This window comes from Mastigoproctus giganteus, chromosome 6 (assembly GCF_048544385.1).
Source record: "Mastigoproctus giganteus isolate SK-2022 chromosome 6, ASM4854438v1, whole genome shotgun sequence".
Lineage (NCBI taxonomy): Eukaryota > Metazoa > Arthropoda > Arachnida > Uropygi > Thelyphonidae > Mastigoproctus > Mastigoproctus giganteus.
The window spans coordinates 23,365,247-23,382,052 of record NC_143580.1 but is presented as its reverse complement, the minus strand read 5'-3'; the positions used below and the strand labels follow the sequence as shown (position 1 = coordinate 23,382,052).

Below are 16,806 nucleotides of genomic sequence, written 5' to 3'. Positions count from 1 at the left end.
CAACAAAAGCAGATAGTTGTGAAAATAAAGAGATGCTTCGTATTCTAAATGTAGCAGAAAAAAATGATGCTGCAAAACATCTGGCTGATATCATGTCGGGTGGAAGATATAGAAGAAAAGAGGGACTCTCGAGGTTTAATTATATCTATGAATTTGATTATTATTTATTTAATCAAAGATGCCTAATGTTAATGACATCAGTGTCAGGTCATCTTTTAAATCTGGAATTTATGAGTTCTTATAGGAAGTGGTAAGTTTTTAAATATGAAAATACTTGTGTATTTAAGCAAAATTGTAAGAAATAATTGAAGAAAATTATTTTATTTAAACATTTTGCATTAGTTAACAGGTATTTAAATGATAATTAAATATATATATATTTTATCTTGTATATCACCCTGAATAGAAATAAATTTGTATCACTAAGCAGCAGTAGTTCTGACTATTAGAGTACAGTCCTCTATGGTGATGCCTTTGGTATGTCATTTATTTGGAAAAGGCCCGAGGTTCATTTCCCATTATAGACTAGCAGATTTCTCTAATAAAGATTTTTTTTTTTTTTTTTTATGCACTTGGGCTGAAGGTAAAGCCCTCTGTAGAGCCCTGAACCATTGTTGGTTTTTGTGTGGTTTACTTCATTCATTCCTTGAACTTATATTCTTTACTTAAACATTATTTTCCTAACAAATGTGCTACAGCTCTTCAGGATAAGAATAAGTACAGGATGAGTCATATGTTGTCAGTTTACTGAGTTGAGATGCAATTTATGAATAAATAAATTACTAAAAACAATTTGAACAGTTCATTTTTTGTAATGAATATCATCATGTAAATATATGATATTAATGAAGTAATATGGGCACAAAACTGTCTTTAAGATTTAAATTGTACAAATTATTTCTTGGTAAACTGACATGGCCTGCACTGTATATTGGAACTTGCTTGCTGACATCCAGGTATCTGGCCAACTATTCCTTAAATTTCCATATGATCTCTACCCCACAAGATCAGGTGGTAATTTATTCCAGTAGTTGAAACCCTTTTACTAAAAGAAAACTTTCTCTTATTTGGTGTACAGCCATCCTTCTTTAGCCCACTAGCCAAAGTGTCAAATTCAAGTTCATCAGCAAGCACTGATGAATACAGCTTTTTGTGTGTGTGTGTGTGTGTGTGGGGGGGTAACAACTAATGGGTTAATTTAAGTGTATATCCTCTAGTTATATGCCACATGGGGAAAGAGTTTAGATTCCCTTTATTTCACTTAAGCCTTTCTGTCTTAAATATCTCAATGAAGTGCCCACAGACATCTGTTCTTGAGATTTTGCAACCAGAAAACTGAAGCCTTTCCATATAGAAATACTTCTTGATATCAATGACTAATCTGTTATAATTGTTGTGTCAACATACCAGTTGACTGTATTTTTGAATCTTATCTCCAGATGATTTGATTCACCATCCATCAAACACATACTTTGTTTATTTGATCTGAATCAGGTTTTATTTAATTTGAACCAAATAAGTCTGATTTTATTATTTTGCAGATCCTGCCAACAAAGAAAATCTGAAAATCTGGGAGATGTGGGAACATGCCCCATTGAACACATGAATGTTCATGTGAATTTAACATAATTAGATTTAATATAAGGACAAAATACAAGTATGGAAAAGAGGAAACTATCAATAACTTTCATACGATGGTCAGTAGCTTGACAGTCTTGTTGTATATTCTTTGTCTGTCATTGGTTTCTGCTGATCATGACTGACAACTATTGTCAAAACATTATCACTGATATCTAAAATCAAGCTTTGTGACAAAATTGTAAGTTGTTTTCTTAAAACCTAATAAGAACCTTACTTAATAACATAGGCTTTTAATTAAGCATTTTGTAAACAAACTACTAATTACCTTATTTTATAGGCCGACCGGGCTAGCCGAGTGGGTAAAGTACCTGCCCGGCAACCCAAAGGTCGCGGGTTCGATTCCCGCCTCGGGCTTGGATCAAAGTACTGCAAAAAAACCTTGGGAGGTGCAATATGGCCACTGAAGCCGATGCGCCAACAACTACCAAATCAAAAAAAAAAAAAAAAAAACCTTATTTTATTTTAGGTAACCTGACCTTATGTAATAAGGTTAGGTTATGTAAAATATAATAATTAAGTGGTTAGTTTTAAATTAAGCATTTAGGAAACAATGTCACATGGACATCACCATGACTTAAAGAGATTATCATATGGAGGCTAAGACCTATTAAATACCCAATCTTAATATAACTATTAGATAATGTTGGTTACTAAAATAGAATATTTAATGGTTAGTTTTTAATTAAGCATTTAAGAAACAATGACATTTAATAAGGGTTGAATGAAAACTTGGAATTTGTTACGTAAAGTTTGATTTATGATAGTTGTCATTTATGACGCTTTTATTGATAATAGTTGTCAATCATTATTAATAAAAACCAATGCGAGATGAATATCATATAGTGAGATTGTCAAGCTATTGACCTATTGTATGAAAGATACAGGTAAGTTTCTGGCAGTTTTCCCATGCTTGTAGTTTTCTATACATTCTTCTGAAGATAATATGAAGTCAGTCTACCAATATGAAGCCCTCATATTGGTAGACTGACATCAGTATATGATAGGGTGATGGCAAGCTGATTAGTCACAATCTGAACAATTTAAATCATGGGATTTAGTTTTGGTATAGTAAAGTTTATATTGACTGACAAATAGGATATGAAAATATTACTAAGATGAACTACATAAATGTTGAAAGCTGATTAGATCAAAGTGATATTTGACAACTTTTGTAGGATCTTGAGACATATTGCATGTATGTTTTTATTGTGGCATAAGCATTGAGGATCTCCTCGTCTAAAATTCCTGTTTCAATCAGTTGGTGACAAAGTTTATAATGTTAGGGGTTTTTTTTTTTTTTTTTTTTTTGCATGTTTAGTGTGTTTTATTTGATTGAATATTTGGTGTAGGGCAAATTATACAAGAAATTTATGTAACTTCAATTCACGAGTTGTGCATTGCAATAAAAATGAAAAGTTGGAAAAAGTTGTGTCACCATACGTTATTCCATCAGAACATTGCACTGTTCTATTTAATAACCCTATGGTGTAGTGCCTGCCATTTATGATTTGCTTCAATCTGCTTGCCTAGAATACTTGTCTTGGGAAGAATAGTGAGGTAAGGATGGTAATAACAGAATGGTTTCGTACAATTGACCCCCCCCCCCCCCCAACAAAGTTCATTTATTTTTGAGGGGGATTATGCTGAGCTGAAAGATTTTTTTAAAATTTATTTCATTTTATGCTCTGGTACAGATAGCTGTGTAACTTGAAAACTTTACATCATAGATAGCACTTTATATATAATGTGACTGTATGCAGTGTTAAGTTCTAATTTTCAGGTATGTCTGCGAGTGCAAACATACAGACCAAAAATATATATACAAAATATTTCCTATATTTTGTATATATATTTTTGTGAGTGCAAAAATCCTGTCTACTCAATCTGCTTCACTCTGGTTTTCTCCTGTATTTTGTATATATTTGAAATGTGTCTCCCACAGATATCACAACTGCATTGGACAAAAAAAAAAAGCTTTTGAGAAGCAATGGAAAATGTTATGTGAGAGTAGGAATTGATTTAAAGAAAAGCTTGGTACAATGTCTGATCAGAGTGTGGCATTTTATGGAGCAGGAGATATGGACATTGAGAATGGAAGATATTGATCCTCATATAGGTCTGTTGATGCAAGAACTGTATGGTGATATATCACAGTTACAGCAGCCGGGTGAGCTTTTGTTCATTGGTCATAAGTCATGGCAACAGTATATGTAACATTTTTAGTGTACATATTAATTATAGTTCATTCATCTGTAAGTATTATAGATAATTATTCATCTATAGTGATATTTACAGATGAATGAATCAACAATCATCCCCATACCTAAGAAACCCAAATATACAACCATGCAGAACACAGCACAATCAGATTATTGATCAAAGTGAGCAAAATCCAACTTAAAATAATAGACAGCACAGTTTATGGAAAAGTGAATGATTTAATTGGAAATACCTAATTTGGATCTTGGAGAGGGATTGGAATGAGAGAAGCTATTTTCACACTTTGCCAAATTGCAAAAAAGGCACATGAAATGAATTTCCCTTTTTTTACTGTGATTTATAGACTACAAGAAGGCACATGACAAAATCAGATATGACAAACTAATTGAAATTTTATATAACATAGGACTGGACTCTAGGGATTTAAAAATCATGAAAGATGCCTACTGGAATTGGAAGACCAAGGTTAGGATGGGAAAGGTGGAAATGGACTGGATTATGTTTGGGAAAGGTGTGAGACAAGACTGCACCTAGAACTTGCAGTACCGGCCAAAATCTTAATACTGGTATTTCGGTATTTTTAATTTATGAAACCAGGATGCTGGTATTCCAAGAAAAAACCCAACATTTTTCTCAATAAATTTTGATGACAGTTAGGTGCAATAAAGTAAGAAAAAAAAACAAGTAATTACTTGAATTCATGTTTTAAATAAAACTTTTATTACAATAATAAATATTATAACAAAAAATTATTTAATATACAGTTATTCTAAAAACTGGATCTAATTTTGGTACATATTTAATTAGCGGCAGAAAACATCCTCTTGGATTCACAAAATACTTGACTGCATTAATCTGGTTGGTTCTATTGTACTGAGATAGTCATAGACGAGTTGCAGTTTAACCCCCCCATTCCTTCATCTTCAAAAAATCTTATTTTCTTTTTGACTTTTTATGGCACTATATCCGTATTAATGAAAGAAAGGGGCTGACGTCTAAGCTTGATAAGGAAACCAAATCTAAGATGTTGGGGTTATTTATTTATTTATTAGGTGCCTCTGTAGCTAGGTGGAAAGGAGCAGCAGTGCGTAGCACACGCTTCTTGATTAGACCGGGGTTCGAGCCCATCACCACTAAATACGGTGGATGCGGAAAGGTCAGGGAATGACCACCGCATATCCCCGGAGCAATATGGCCTTAGTTGCTAATGCTCCTAAAAACCAAACAACAAACAATTTATTTATTAGTTTTTATTTCCCTGTACCTTAGTATTGCTGTCAGTGGCCATTGTTATGATTTTCATACAGCAGCTCCCCTCAAGCACTAAGGCCCACAAGATACTCGACTGCATTAATAAATGAGAATTTCCAGGAGCTGAGGGATATTCCCATATAACACACACACAATCATACAAAACTATTTACAAGTATATACATAACTGTTTTTCATTTACAACTAATTTATTCATTTTTCTCATTTAATCTGTTAATACATGCTATCATTTCTATAAAATTTCTCTCAATTAACAATATCAACTCTCTCTACAGCTGCGAACAACTAATTCAATCTTAATAATTTCCTCATATTTCTCTTAATTAGCAATATCAATTCTCTTCACAACAGCAATCCATAAGCTGACTTAATACTAATTCCATATATATCTCTCTCTCTTAATTTAGCAATATCAATTTTCTTTACAACTTCAACCAATAAATCAACCCATACTAAACATTTCTATAAATTTCTCGAAATTTCTTGAACTTAATCCTTACTTTAAAATAATTACAGTTTTATCTAAGCACCCTTTTCAATACAACACAGTTCAGAGGACTTACCTTTCTTCTCTTTCACGGTGGGATTCCTTCCATGGAGTGCGGTGAAGTCTTTCTTTTTGGTTGAATTCTGCTGTATAGCTCTTCCAGTCTGAAGGAAATTGTCAGAAAAAACAATGTTTTTCCCAACAAAGGACGAAACTTTTTCATCTTTTGCCTCTAGGTCACTTGCTGACAATACATTTGAACTTCTCCATACCGATGCCCTTTCCCAAAATGCACTAAGTGTCGCATCCTCAAGTAGCGGTGTAATAGAGGGAATAAACTATTGTTCAGGAGCTTTTAATTTTAACCTTTCCGCACCTGCCATGCCATTGTTTACCATATTCCTTAAGTGCCCCACCAGGCCTACTTCCATTAATGGAAATGTTTTCGTAATGATATTTTCATTATTCCTTAAGTTCTTTACTTCCACACACACACACGCTGTACTTACTAAGAGAAATATATTTGTAAGATTTTGTGTTATTAGCATTACAGTGTCTTACAGTTTCATGTTTTCAGGTTTCCATTGCATTTGTATTATGTATAACAATCCTTCTGTTACAAATTCTGTGATATTGATGATTTATTGTTGTCGATTTTATAACCTTTATGTGAATAAATCATAAACAATTATTTTTTAAATTAGTACCGAGAAACCGGTATTTCTGTATCAATACCGGTATTTAAAATCCTGAAAAAAAATGACTGGGATCCCGGAATATCAGTATTGTAGGCCCTAACTGCACCGTAACACCAGTTTTGTACAACTTATATGCAGAAAAAAATAATACTATAAGCTCTGAATGAAATAGATGGAGGCATCAAAATAAATGGAACCACAGTAAAAAACCTGAGATGTGAAGACAACACAGTTATCATGGCTACCTTTCAAAGGGAATTAAAAGTGGAGCCAAAACCTTACAGTTAAAAATTATGTGCATCAATAAACAAAAAATAGCTTTATTCATCCTCTGCAGAAGTGAAATATAGAATAGGTCAGCAACTTCTACCTAGGAAAGTCATTCTACTCAAACAACAATCAAACTAAAGAAATCACATTATGTATAGGACAATCAAAACACAGATTCGATCAAATGAGAAAAATCCACAATGGGATTAAGAATCAGGACTTTGGAATTCTTTATTGGCCTATATAGATGAGAAACCTTTATAAATAAAAAAAGATTGGAGACACTTGAGATGCAATGCTTATGGAGAATCATGAAATTTAAATAAACAAGCAGAGTTAGTAATGAAAAAGTTCTACAAATGGCAAAGACAGATACCTAATAAAGATGATACAGAGGAGAAAATCAGCATACTGCAGGCACATCCTCAGAGGAAAGAAATATGAAGTTGCACTGGAGAGTAAGATATTAGGATCCAGAGGATGAATGGATGATCTAAGAGACTGGAGTGGATTGAATTGAATGCTGAGAAAAATAATTCATGATGCTAGGGACACCATAGGAGGTATGCACAATATGATATTAGCTTGAAACATATTGTATATACCTCAAGCACATGACTGTTAATCATTATGTAAACACAATTAAACAGGCTGTTGAAAGATTACTATTAACCATCATATGAAAACAAATGCCACTTTCGATAAAGCTGTTTTTGCAATTCTTGTTGCCTCATCAGCGAAGAATTAGGCGTGAACAGAAAGACTTTAAAGTGAAGCTAACCATTCTAAATCTGAACTAATGTACATATTAGTAGGGATTTCCAGTTCATGTATTTTAGAGAGTCATGCTTCCCCTTTTTTATTTTATTTATTATTATTTTTTTTTTTTGTATATTAGGGATTTTTAGTTTATCCTGTGTCATAATGGTTGTACCCAGTCTGAATAAAAAGATGTTGTGTATGATTGTATTCACTTTGGGTTTTTATGTTCGTACCTAGCTCTTCGCTGATGAGGTAACAAGAATTTCCAAAACAGCTGTGTTGGAGATTGACTTTTTTGTTTTTTCATATGGTTGTGTAATAGGCAACTTTCAGCAGCCTAGTTTGTGTTCCTGTAATGATTAGCACCTCTTATACTTTGGATATATCCAATATAGCTTTTGATGCTAGGGACAAAGAAACTTTGTATTTGTTAACCAGCAAACTCCCAAAAATGAAATTTAAAGAAGAAGAAGATTAATTATAGTGCCTCTGTTCATATGGTGATAATGGCCATTGAAATGAGCAGGGACTGTGTGATCAACACATAGGTGGCAAGCCTTGTGTGCAGAAAAATTTACTTTTGTAGAAATAAACTTTTAGCAATAAAGGACATGGATAAGGATAGATCTGAATAAGATAGTACTTTGGCATCCCTTAGTTTTCTAAGTTTTTCACATTTTAAATGAAATATTTGTGCATTGAAGGATGTGAGGGCTCTCTCCCCAACCCCATCCCTCCCATGTCATCTGGTAAAATGTTTAACTATTTCTAAAGGAAATCAAAATTATTAATAGCAGTCAGCTTGAATATTTATTTGAATAATAAATGTTGTAATGTCTATGGCTTCTGCAATTTGCTTATATTTTGAAATTCTGTTGTTGAATTTCAGTAGACAAATAAAGATATTTATTAATGAAAAAATCTGTTTAAGTTGCACTCATGCAACTATCTTCTTCCCACCAATAGCATATTATGTAACTTCTACTTGCATAATTATTTATGAAATAGTCAGTTACTTTCATAATTATGTAATTTTAGGATATCTTAATCATTTAAAATATATTATCTAATACTTAATAATGTTGACTCATTATAATGATATAATGACTTACGTTTGTAATGTTAGATTTAATGTAATAAAACTTCTAATTTTTAATTTTTTTTTATTTATAGGCAGTCATGTAATCCAGTAACTTTATTTCATGCACCTGTTACTTGGAACTGTGAAGAAAATTATGTTAATATCAAGGTAAAAATGTCAAGTTGCTGAAATTTATTTTGTTATCCACAGGTATTTTTATATAAAACGCATCAATTTTTATTTAACTATCTGAGAGTGCCAAACCAAAATTCTTTACGATTTATTTTCTTGCAACACAAAAACAAAGGACTTGTTATAAATATTTGAAACATGAAGAAAAACATGGTGTAATTGAGTAAAGGTGAACAGTGACAACTAACACTTCATACCACTTGGGAATTTTGCTGCAAACTGCAACAGGATAATGCTTATGAGGTGCTATTCCTATCTGCAGTCAGGTTGTGATTAAATAGCCTACACAAACAAAGGAAAATGCTGAAGAGAGAGAGAGAGAGAAAAAGAAGGAAATTGAAAGCCATTACCATTCTGGGAAGTAGAACAATATATAACCTTCCACAAGGTGGTGCAAATGCACCCAGAATAAGGCAAGATGTCCATATATGTGCAAACCTAAAAGCAGACTTCAACTCTCACTTCAAGGAGAAAATGAAAAAATATAAAAGATGACATAAAGAAAGAATGAAAGGGTTGAAGAAATACAGTAAACCCCTCATCAGGGAAACATCAGCTATTGTGAATCTCATATTTTCAGACATGGCTGGCTGATGCCACTGTGATAACGAAGTAAGTTGTCTGTGGGCTCTGCATTTATTCATTCTCAGCTTTTGGATATTGCACCTGTCTTATGTTGTTGAACCAAACCAAAAAAAAAAATTTAAATAAATAAATGAAGCAAAGAATTTTAAAATATAGTTTATGGCATTTCAAGGCAACACACACATTTTAATTCACTTGCTGCAGCATATATGAATTAATTAGTTCCATTAATTTGGAAGAAAAGTAGAAACATGTTTGAACAGTACCAGAAAGCCATTCTGGAGGATCTCTGTGAAAATTCTTCTTCCGATTTTCAATTTCTAAAAGTTGTCGGGTATGATCATAAATTGAATAAAAACTGTGATAATCAGTTTTGCATCTACAGATGTATATATTTTTAAGAATTAAATATGCTTTGCATATCTAAGAAATATATAATTTAAGCAATGCAACAAAATATATTTGTACATATAAACAAGGATAACTGGTAGCAGTAATTAGCATTCCTAAGGAATCAATCTGAAAGAGTTTAATCTAATTCTTTCAAAATTACAAATTAAAGTCAAATAACCTAACTGTCATTTGTCTTATAATTGACATTTGTTTTATTTTGTGTATCTATGCACGTGCACTATATTAATGAGGGATACATAATGAAGATATCTTTGTGTTTGAACTGTAGAACTTCATCTCGAAACTGCATTTGAACTTTGATTGCATGCATTTTATGACTTTTAGACATTTGTATATCCTAGAGAATTTATCTTTAATAAGTCAAAGATACTAAACTTGTATTGTGTGCAATTATAAACATTACAAGGTTTATCATAACCAAGCACAATCTCAAGGGATAGCAATTTCCCCAATCCATGCTTGCATTTTCATAGCCCTCTTTTCTCAGTGAACCCCCTCATTGCTTTAGGCAATTTCTTGAATTTATATTTGGATTATCTTCCTACAGCTGTTCACTCTCCTATCTATTCATTAAAAAATGAAATCCTTCATATTTCATAGAATTGTGAACTGCTTGTAGTTCTGAAATCTAATTATTGATATATGAAAATATCTCACATAGAAATTAACTGTTTTATATGCAAGTAAGAATAATATTTTGTCATCCTCAAGAAATAAGGATCTCACTGCTATGTGGTTTGGTGTTGTAAATTACCAAAAATAATAGAACAGATTTTTCTCGGTTTAATTTTTATATCTGAAAAGTGGGGGGGGGGGAGCAGAAAATCTAGTTTCATTACAGGAGACTCTTAATGAATCTGTAATAGTTTCTTCTTAGGATTGTATTTCTTAATAGTACTGATGGGTGGATGTAAGAAGTCTGTTGGTTTCTTGTTGGCCTCGGAGGGATATGGAAGTTGATTAGTAGCAGTACCAGAAAACCATAATTCCCAGAGAATAATTTTATAAAATTTCTCTCTGGGAATTTGTCCAGAATTTTAAAAGAAGTCCCTCAGCATCTACCTTTTATATTACCTTCAGCCCTCTCACTTTGATTAATGATTGTCATTGAGAGTTCTATTATTATCAATCCAAAAGAAATCTCCTCTATTATATTGGCTTGCCTATGGACCAGTTCTAAAGAAAAGTTTGTAGTTGCTCCTAATATTGTATTGATATGTGACTGGCCAGTGGTGCAACCAGAAATTTGGAGTGAGAGGTGCAGCAGAAACTGTTCGTGTAAAAATACATTATTTTCATATGAAAATTATTTTTCTCTGTTTTTTAATTCACCTTTGTTGTTACAGGGTTTGGCATGAGGGCTTTTGTCCTATGGTCTATCATTTGCCATTTTTAATTGAGTGCACAATTTTCTTCTCTGATTACTCACTGATTGTGATAACAAATAACTCCTCAACTTCAGCCTTTTCAACTTGTCCTGAAATATCTTAGGATTCATTTCCTTCTGTATATTAGTGACCTATTGACTGGAAATCCCATCTGCAATTTTGCTGATGATAGTATACCTAAACCTTGACATTCACAGCTTTTTTGCTCCAGATTGTTTTCAATAACTTTATAGTTACTGGTAAAAAATGTGCTACTGCTCAAGAAAACCACTTGAAAGAAATGCCATTTGATAGTATGCAAATTCACTTATTTTCCTAAAAAAAAAGCAATTTGGTAAAAAAAAAGAAAAAAAAAGTGATTTCAGTAACTTTTTCAGTGCACAACATATTCTGATGTGTATTCTTTGCTGTTTAGATTAAGTTAGTGACAGGTGGGATTTATACCCCTGGCTGCTTTTAAGCATGTGGACAGCTGCTCTTTTCCAACTTTTGTGTATCCCATATTTCAGTATATGGACAGCCACTATGGTGGGGCAGCTATCCACTTGTGTAATCTGCCACTGATGAAAGAAAAAAATTAAAAAATCTATCTAGAAAAAATTCCTTTGAAAAGGAATTTTTTTTTTCTAGATAGGTTTAAGAGCAAAAATTGCCAAGAAAGAACTTTTGTAAGTTTTAAAATAAATGTATCTGAAGTGTATATATTTTGCTTAGTGCAGTACTCTTTAGATGATTATTAAATATTGTATTTTTGTATTTATTTATATTTTGACAGAATATTAAATATATTTTTGTATGTTTTTGCAGCAAACATTAGAAAGAGAAATAAGGACCTGTGGATACTTAATAATATGGACTGATTGTGATAGAGAAGGAGAAAGTATTGGATTTGAAATTATTGATGTATGCACAAAAGGTAGGTTATTTATTTTGATTAATTTTAGATAATACATTTTAACAGTAGCAAATTATATTGTACTTTGGTTATATGGGAAATTTTCAGTTAGAATTTTAATGAATTGCTATGATCAGTTGTATTCTTTTGGCCTTAATATGTGACATAGAAATATCAATATTTTTTATCATTATTTTATTTTTTACTTTGTTCTTCTGTTTCATCTTTCCATATTGCATTCATCTTTGTTTCTATCCATAGTATTAGATTAAATTGAATCCTCTGATAGACATGGGAGATACTGCATTAACTGAAAATCAATAGCAAAGCAATTGGTTTACTCATATTACATTCATCATCAATACTCTGATTTAATATATGGTTTTTAAAGTCAAAATATTGTCACTGTGCAGTCCTAAAATAACTTATTCTTAACAGTAATGTAATGCCTCATGGATAACTATATTATTTCTTTTGTTATTTCCAGACCCTCATATCAAAATCCTGATTTAATTTGCTTTGCTCTAACAGTTTTTTAGTTCTTTTGCTAAATTTTTAACATTTTGCAATTATTCAAGTGAAATTTTCTATTTTTTATTATTTTTCCTGTAAGAAAATTAAATATGAAAAGAAATGCAAAATAGGCATTTAACAGCACTTGTAACATGAGTTGAATTCCCTTTTTTGTTAAAGGAAAATTGTACCTTTTTGAGCACTCATTTTTTGAATTTCTGGCACTGTAATTCTGTTATGGTAGTATTTTACAGGAATTAACTTGAGTTTGAACATTGAAGTTGTTATAATAAGTGTACAGGTGACCCCCGCTTAACGCTGATCATTCGTTCCGGAAAAACAGAGCGCTAAGTGAATCCGCGCTAAGCGAGCGCCGCTTTCCCATAAGGTAACATATGTATTTGTGAGCTGCGGTCGGTGCCATAGGATATTTCCTAATCAATAATAAACGGTAATGAAAAGATGCACAAATGTCGGTCAAAATATTTAATATTCAAATATTTGCACATATAAAATATTCTGCATTACATACGTATAATTATGTGGTAACTACTTGCGTCTCAAAAGTAAACAAAATTCCAATTAAATTGATTTTGATTTAATGGATGATTGATTTAATTTAATTGATTAACTAATTGATTTAATTTAATGGATGAATTTAATCATGAAAAATGTGTGGATTTTGAGTTGAACTTTGGCCCTCTTCCAAATAAACTAAAAGGGGTATTAATTTTAAATGGCCCGCAGCGTTACTACCCAACAATAAAGTCAACCGATCCTTCGCCGCTTTGAAACTTGGCATGTTTTTTGTTCTTTCAATATGAAACTTCTTTTAGGCATTTGTTTCCACAAAAGTCCTGCTTCATCTATGTTAAAAACTTGTTGAGAAGTATAACACATAATACCCCTCTTCAATAATTTTAACAAGTTCTTTTTTGAAAGTTTCGGCTCCTTAATCTGCACTAGCGGCTTCTCCCGGGATTTTAAATCTATTCTACTAGTTTTAAATGGTTCCACATTTTTTTTTTTTTTAGGCGAGTTTTCTTCAGATCATCATATTGGCTAATCTCTTTCTGTCTCTCTCTCTCTTTTTAATATTTAACTTAACTGAATTCTGCATTGGAATATTATCTTCAAAAAAATTAGTCTTTCCATTTCAATCCTAATAGCCGGTCTAGTCCTAGTTGCTTGCAGTGGAACAGCTATCTTTCCCGCTGCTAAAATTAATTCTTTATTTTTTCATAATTGTTCTTACAGTTAAATTTGCGAGTCCTAAATTATGGCACACATCCGCTTGTCGTTGACCGGAATCGATTCGCTTCAAAACGTCTAATTTAATTTTCAAATTCAGTCTTTTTCTTACATTTATAGTCTTCGTACTGCGCCCAGACGTTGTTGCATTTTCATTCCTGTCGGTCATTATTAGCTCTTCGAAAATATAACTGCGTTGGTTGAATTAATTATGATACAATGTTCAAGTAAAGTGTCCGTTACGCACGATGTCTAATATTGTACTGAGTGATGACTAACTAGACTTCGGATAAATGCATATAACGCAAATATTACAAGCAATATATTTGATCATTTTTTAAAATGTTGATCTCGGAACTACGTAACAAGTGACTGTACTTAAATTAGCGTGAGAGAAAATTTCACTGAGCGTGGGAAAATTGCTCAAGTCGGCGTGGGAAACGTTTTAGTGCTGTTTTGCTATTCATTTTCAAGCTATCGACTCCATCAAATGAAACGATTTCGTTAAATATGTCAAAAATGTAATCTGTAAAAGAGCGTTATAGTGATCTGTGACAGCGTTATAGTCAGATACGGGTTATAATATAAGAACAGCGTTATAGCGAATCAGCGTAAAGCGAACCGCGTTATAACGGGGGCCTGCTGTATAGAATAAGTTGTTAGAATAAGTGTTGCCACCAAAAAAAATTATTTTAATTATGATAAATTTTTCGAATCTGTCAGTAGTCAGAAATGCTGCAAAATTTTATGTTGAGGGAATAGTGAGATTTTTACCAATGGAACAGTTACTAGCAAAAAACAGTTGCTAACTTATTTTTAAGAATGTATCATGAAATAACTGAAATAGTAATTTAGTGATGAATTTATTTTTCTAATTGCAGTAAGATCCAACGTCAAAATTTTGAGGGCTAAATTTTCTGAAATAACTCCTCAAGCAGTAACTCGTGCTTGTCAGAATCTCGTTCCTCCTGACTCAAAGCAGAATGAAGCCGTCACTGTAAGGAGGGAATTGGATTTGAGAATTGGTAGGCTGATTTCATATTAGTGACATTTTAATTAAAATAGCTATTTAAAACTGTGTATGGATTGATAACATTTTCCAGTCAGATTGAATGGCCAGCATTATATTATATTATAATGGTATTATAATATAATATGAGTAATAAAATTATCACAATAGCACTTTGATAATTTGATTCTGTTTCTATTGGATGCAAAGCATGATGTATAAATTACACTTAAATGAACCCAGAATTTCTAGATTTAGATTATTTATTTTGTTTGATATTGGGGTCGTTCATTGTTTATATTTATTTATCCTGGTTATGGTTGCATGTTTAAAATGTGACTTTGATTACATGATTGTTACATGATTACATATGTTAACAATCATGTGACCCCCCCCCCAATTTAAATCCTTATAGTATTTTAGAATTCTTGTCATTTTTCCTTTATTAATTGACAGTGCTGTATGTGAACTCAAAAAATAAAGTATAATTTTCATAATATTAGTACAGTTGAACATGGTTGTAATTGGTATGGATATAACAAGACTATGGCCACAGTGAGTAAATGCTATCTTAAAGTTAAGTTTACAAACATTTACATACAAAAATTTCATGTATATAATAATATGAACTGATTGCGGTATGCTTTGCAGATGTATCGAGCAAAGTTAGTCCACTCATCTCCAAATCCACTGTGTTCTCTTTCTGCAGTATATTCCCTCAATTTAGACCATCAAATTTTATAAAAACAATACTTATATGAGAGCAATTGCTGTAGATGTTCAGTTTCTCCCCTGTCTCTCTTGTTTAGATTATCAATGGGATCATCAATGAGAAGGCTTGATGTCAAAATTTGCAAACACATAAAGATTGGTAGAGTACCTAATGATTAATATCAAGCAGCACTCCTTTGGAATGACTTAAACAGGCTGCAAGAATGGTCAGAAAAGTTGCAGCTATGTATTAATGCAGTAAAATGCAAGGTCTTACACCTGGGGAATAGCAAATCCAAAATAAATTACTCACTTGGTGGGTTGAATTAAAAACAGTACAGAAAGAAAAGGATCTGGGAATTATAATGCAAGCAGATATGAAGTTTTCTGAGCAGTGTAAACTGGTAGCCAGGAAAGCCTATGGTGTTCTCTCGATGTTGTTGTTGTTGGGTTTTTAGGAACATTAGCAACTAAGGCCATATTGCTCCGGGGATATGCGGTGGTCATTCCCTGAGCTTTCCGCATCCTCTGTATTTGGTGGTCACGGGCTCGAACCCCGGTCTGATCAAGAAGCGTGTGCTACACACTGCTGCTCCTGCCCACCTGGCTATGGAGGCACGTTCTATCGATGATTTATCAAAAATTATATTGTAGAGATGTGGAAGTCATAGTTCCACTGTATAACGCAATTGTAAGACTATATTTGAAATAATTGTTTCTGGAAATCTGTTTATAAATTGGAAAATTTTCTGGTAGTGATCAAAACATTAATGAAGACAATCTACTACCTCTATCAGAAAAGTTGAAACAAAACAGAATTACAAATTTTGATCATTTAAATGACTTTAACAATTTTTATCGTGTTAATTGATGCCTTCTGGAATTTCTCTATAGAGTGATATAATAGAAGACTTTACTAAACAAAGAAGATAGTGAAAGAGGCAACATTGAATTCATTTGAAGATACAGTCACTGCAAAATCCATATGTTCTCTGTGCTGTGGAGATGTATACAGACAGTTCTCACTTTATGAGTTTTTGCTTTATGAGTTCCCGGGTTTACGAGTTTTTCCCCCAGGTATCAAGTATCAAAAAAATCGAAAATATGAACATTATTGCAAAAAATGAATGTTAAACATTCATAAATACCGCATTCCAAGCCATGTGCATAGCAATACAATACGGTGTACCCCGCTTTACGATAATAATCAATACCAGAGACACCATCGTATCGTTAAAATATCGTAATGTGAACCCAGTAACACATTGTTTTTTGATAATTTGTTTCAAGATCTTGGAAGTTGAAATTTTCTCTGTATAGCTAAGCTATTTATCACTCAAAAATGTAATTTTTAAGGTCACGAGCATGACCTTAAGGCCATATAAAAGGTCATGAGTGTGGTTTGTAAATTGTATTA

At 32.4% G+C, this 16,806-nt stretch overlaps 1 protein-coding gene across 1 annotated transcript in view; it reads left to right on the top strand.

The window, feature by feature from the left end:
• The window catches only part of Top3alpha (topoisomerase 3-alpha), a 129,698-nt gene continuing 112,892 nt past the window's right edge, over positions 1-16,806 (top strand). The window contains exons 1-4 of the mRNA XM_090375031.1: positions 1-250; positions 8,524-8,599; positions 11,818-11,926; positions 14,551-14,694. Coding sequence (XP_090231157.1) covers positions 33-250; positions 8,524-8,599; positions 11,818-11,926; positions 14,551-14,694 — 547 coding nt within the window. The 5' untranslated portion in view covers positions 1-32. The remainder of the gene's footprint in view (positions 251-8,523; positions 8,600-11,817; positions 11,927-14,550; positions 14,695-16,806) is intronic.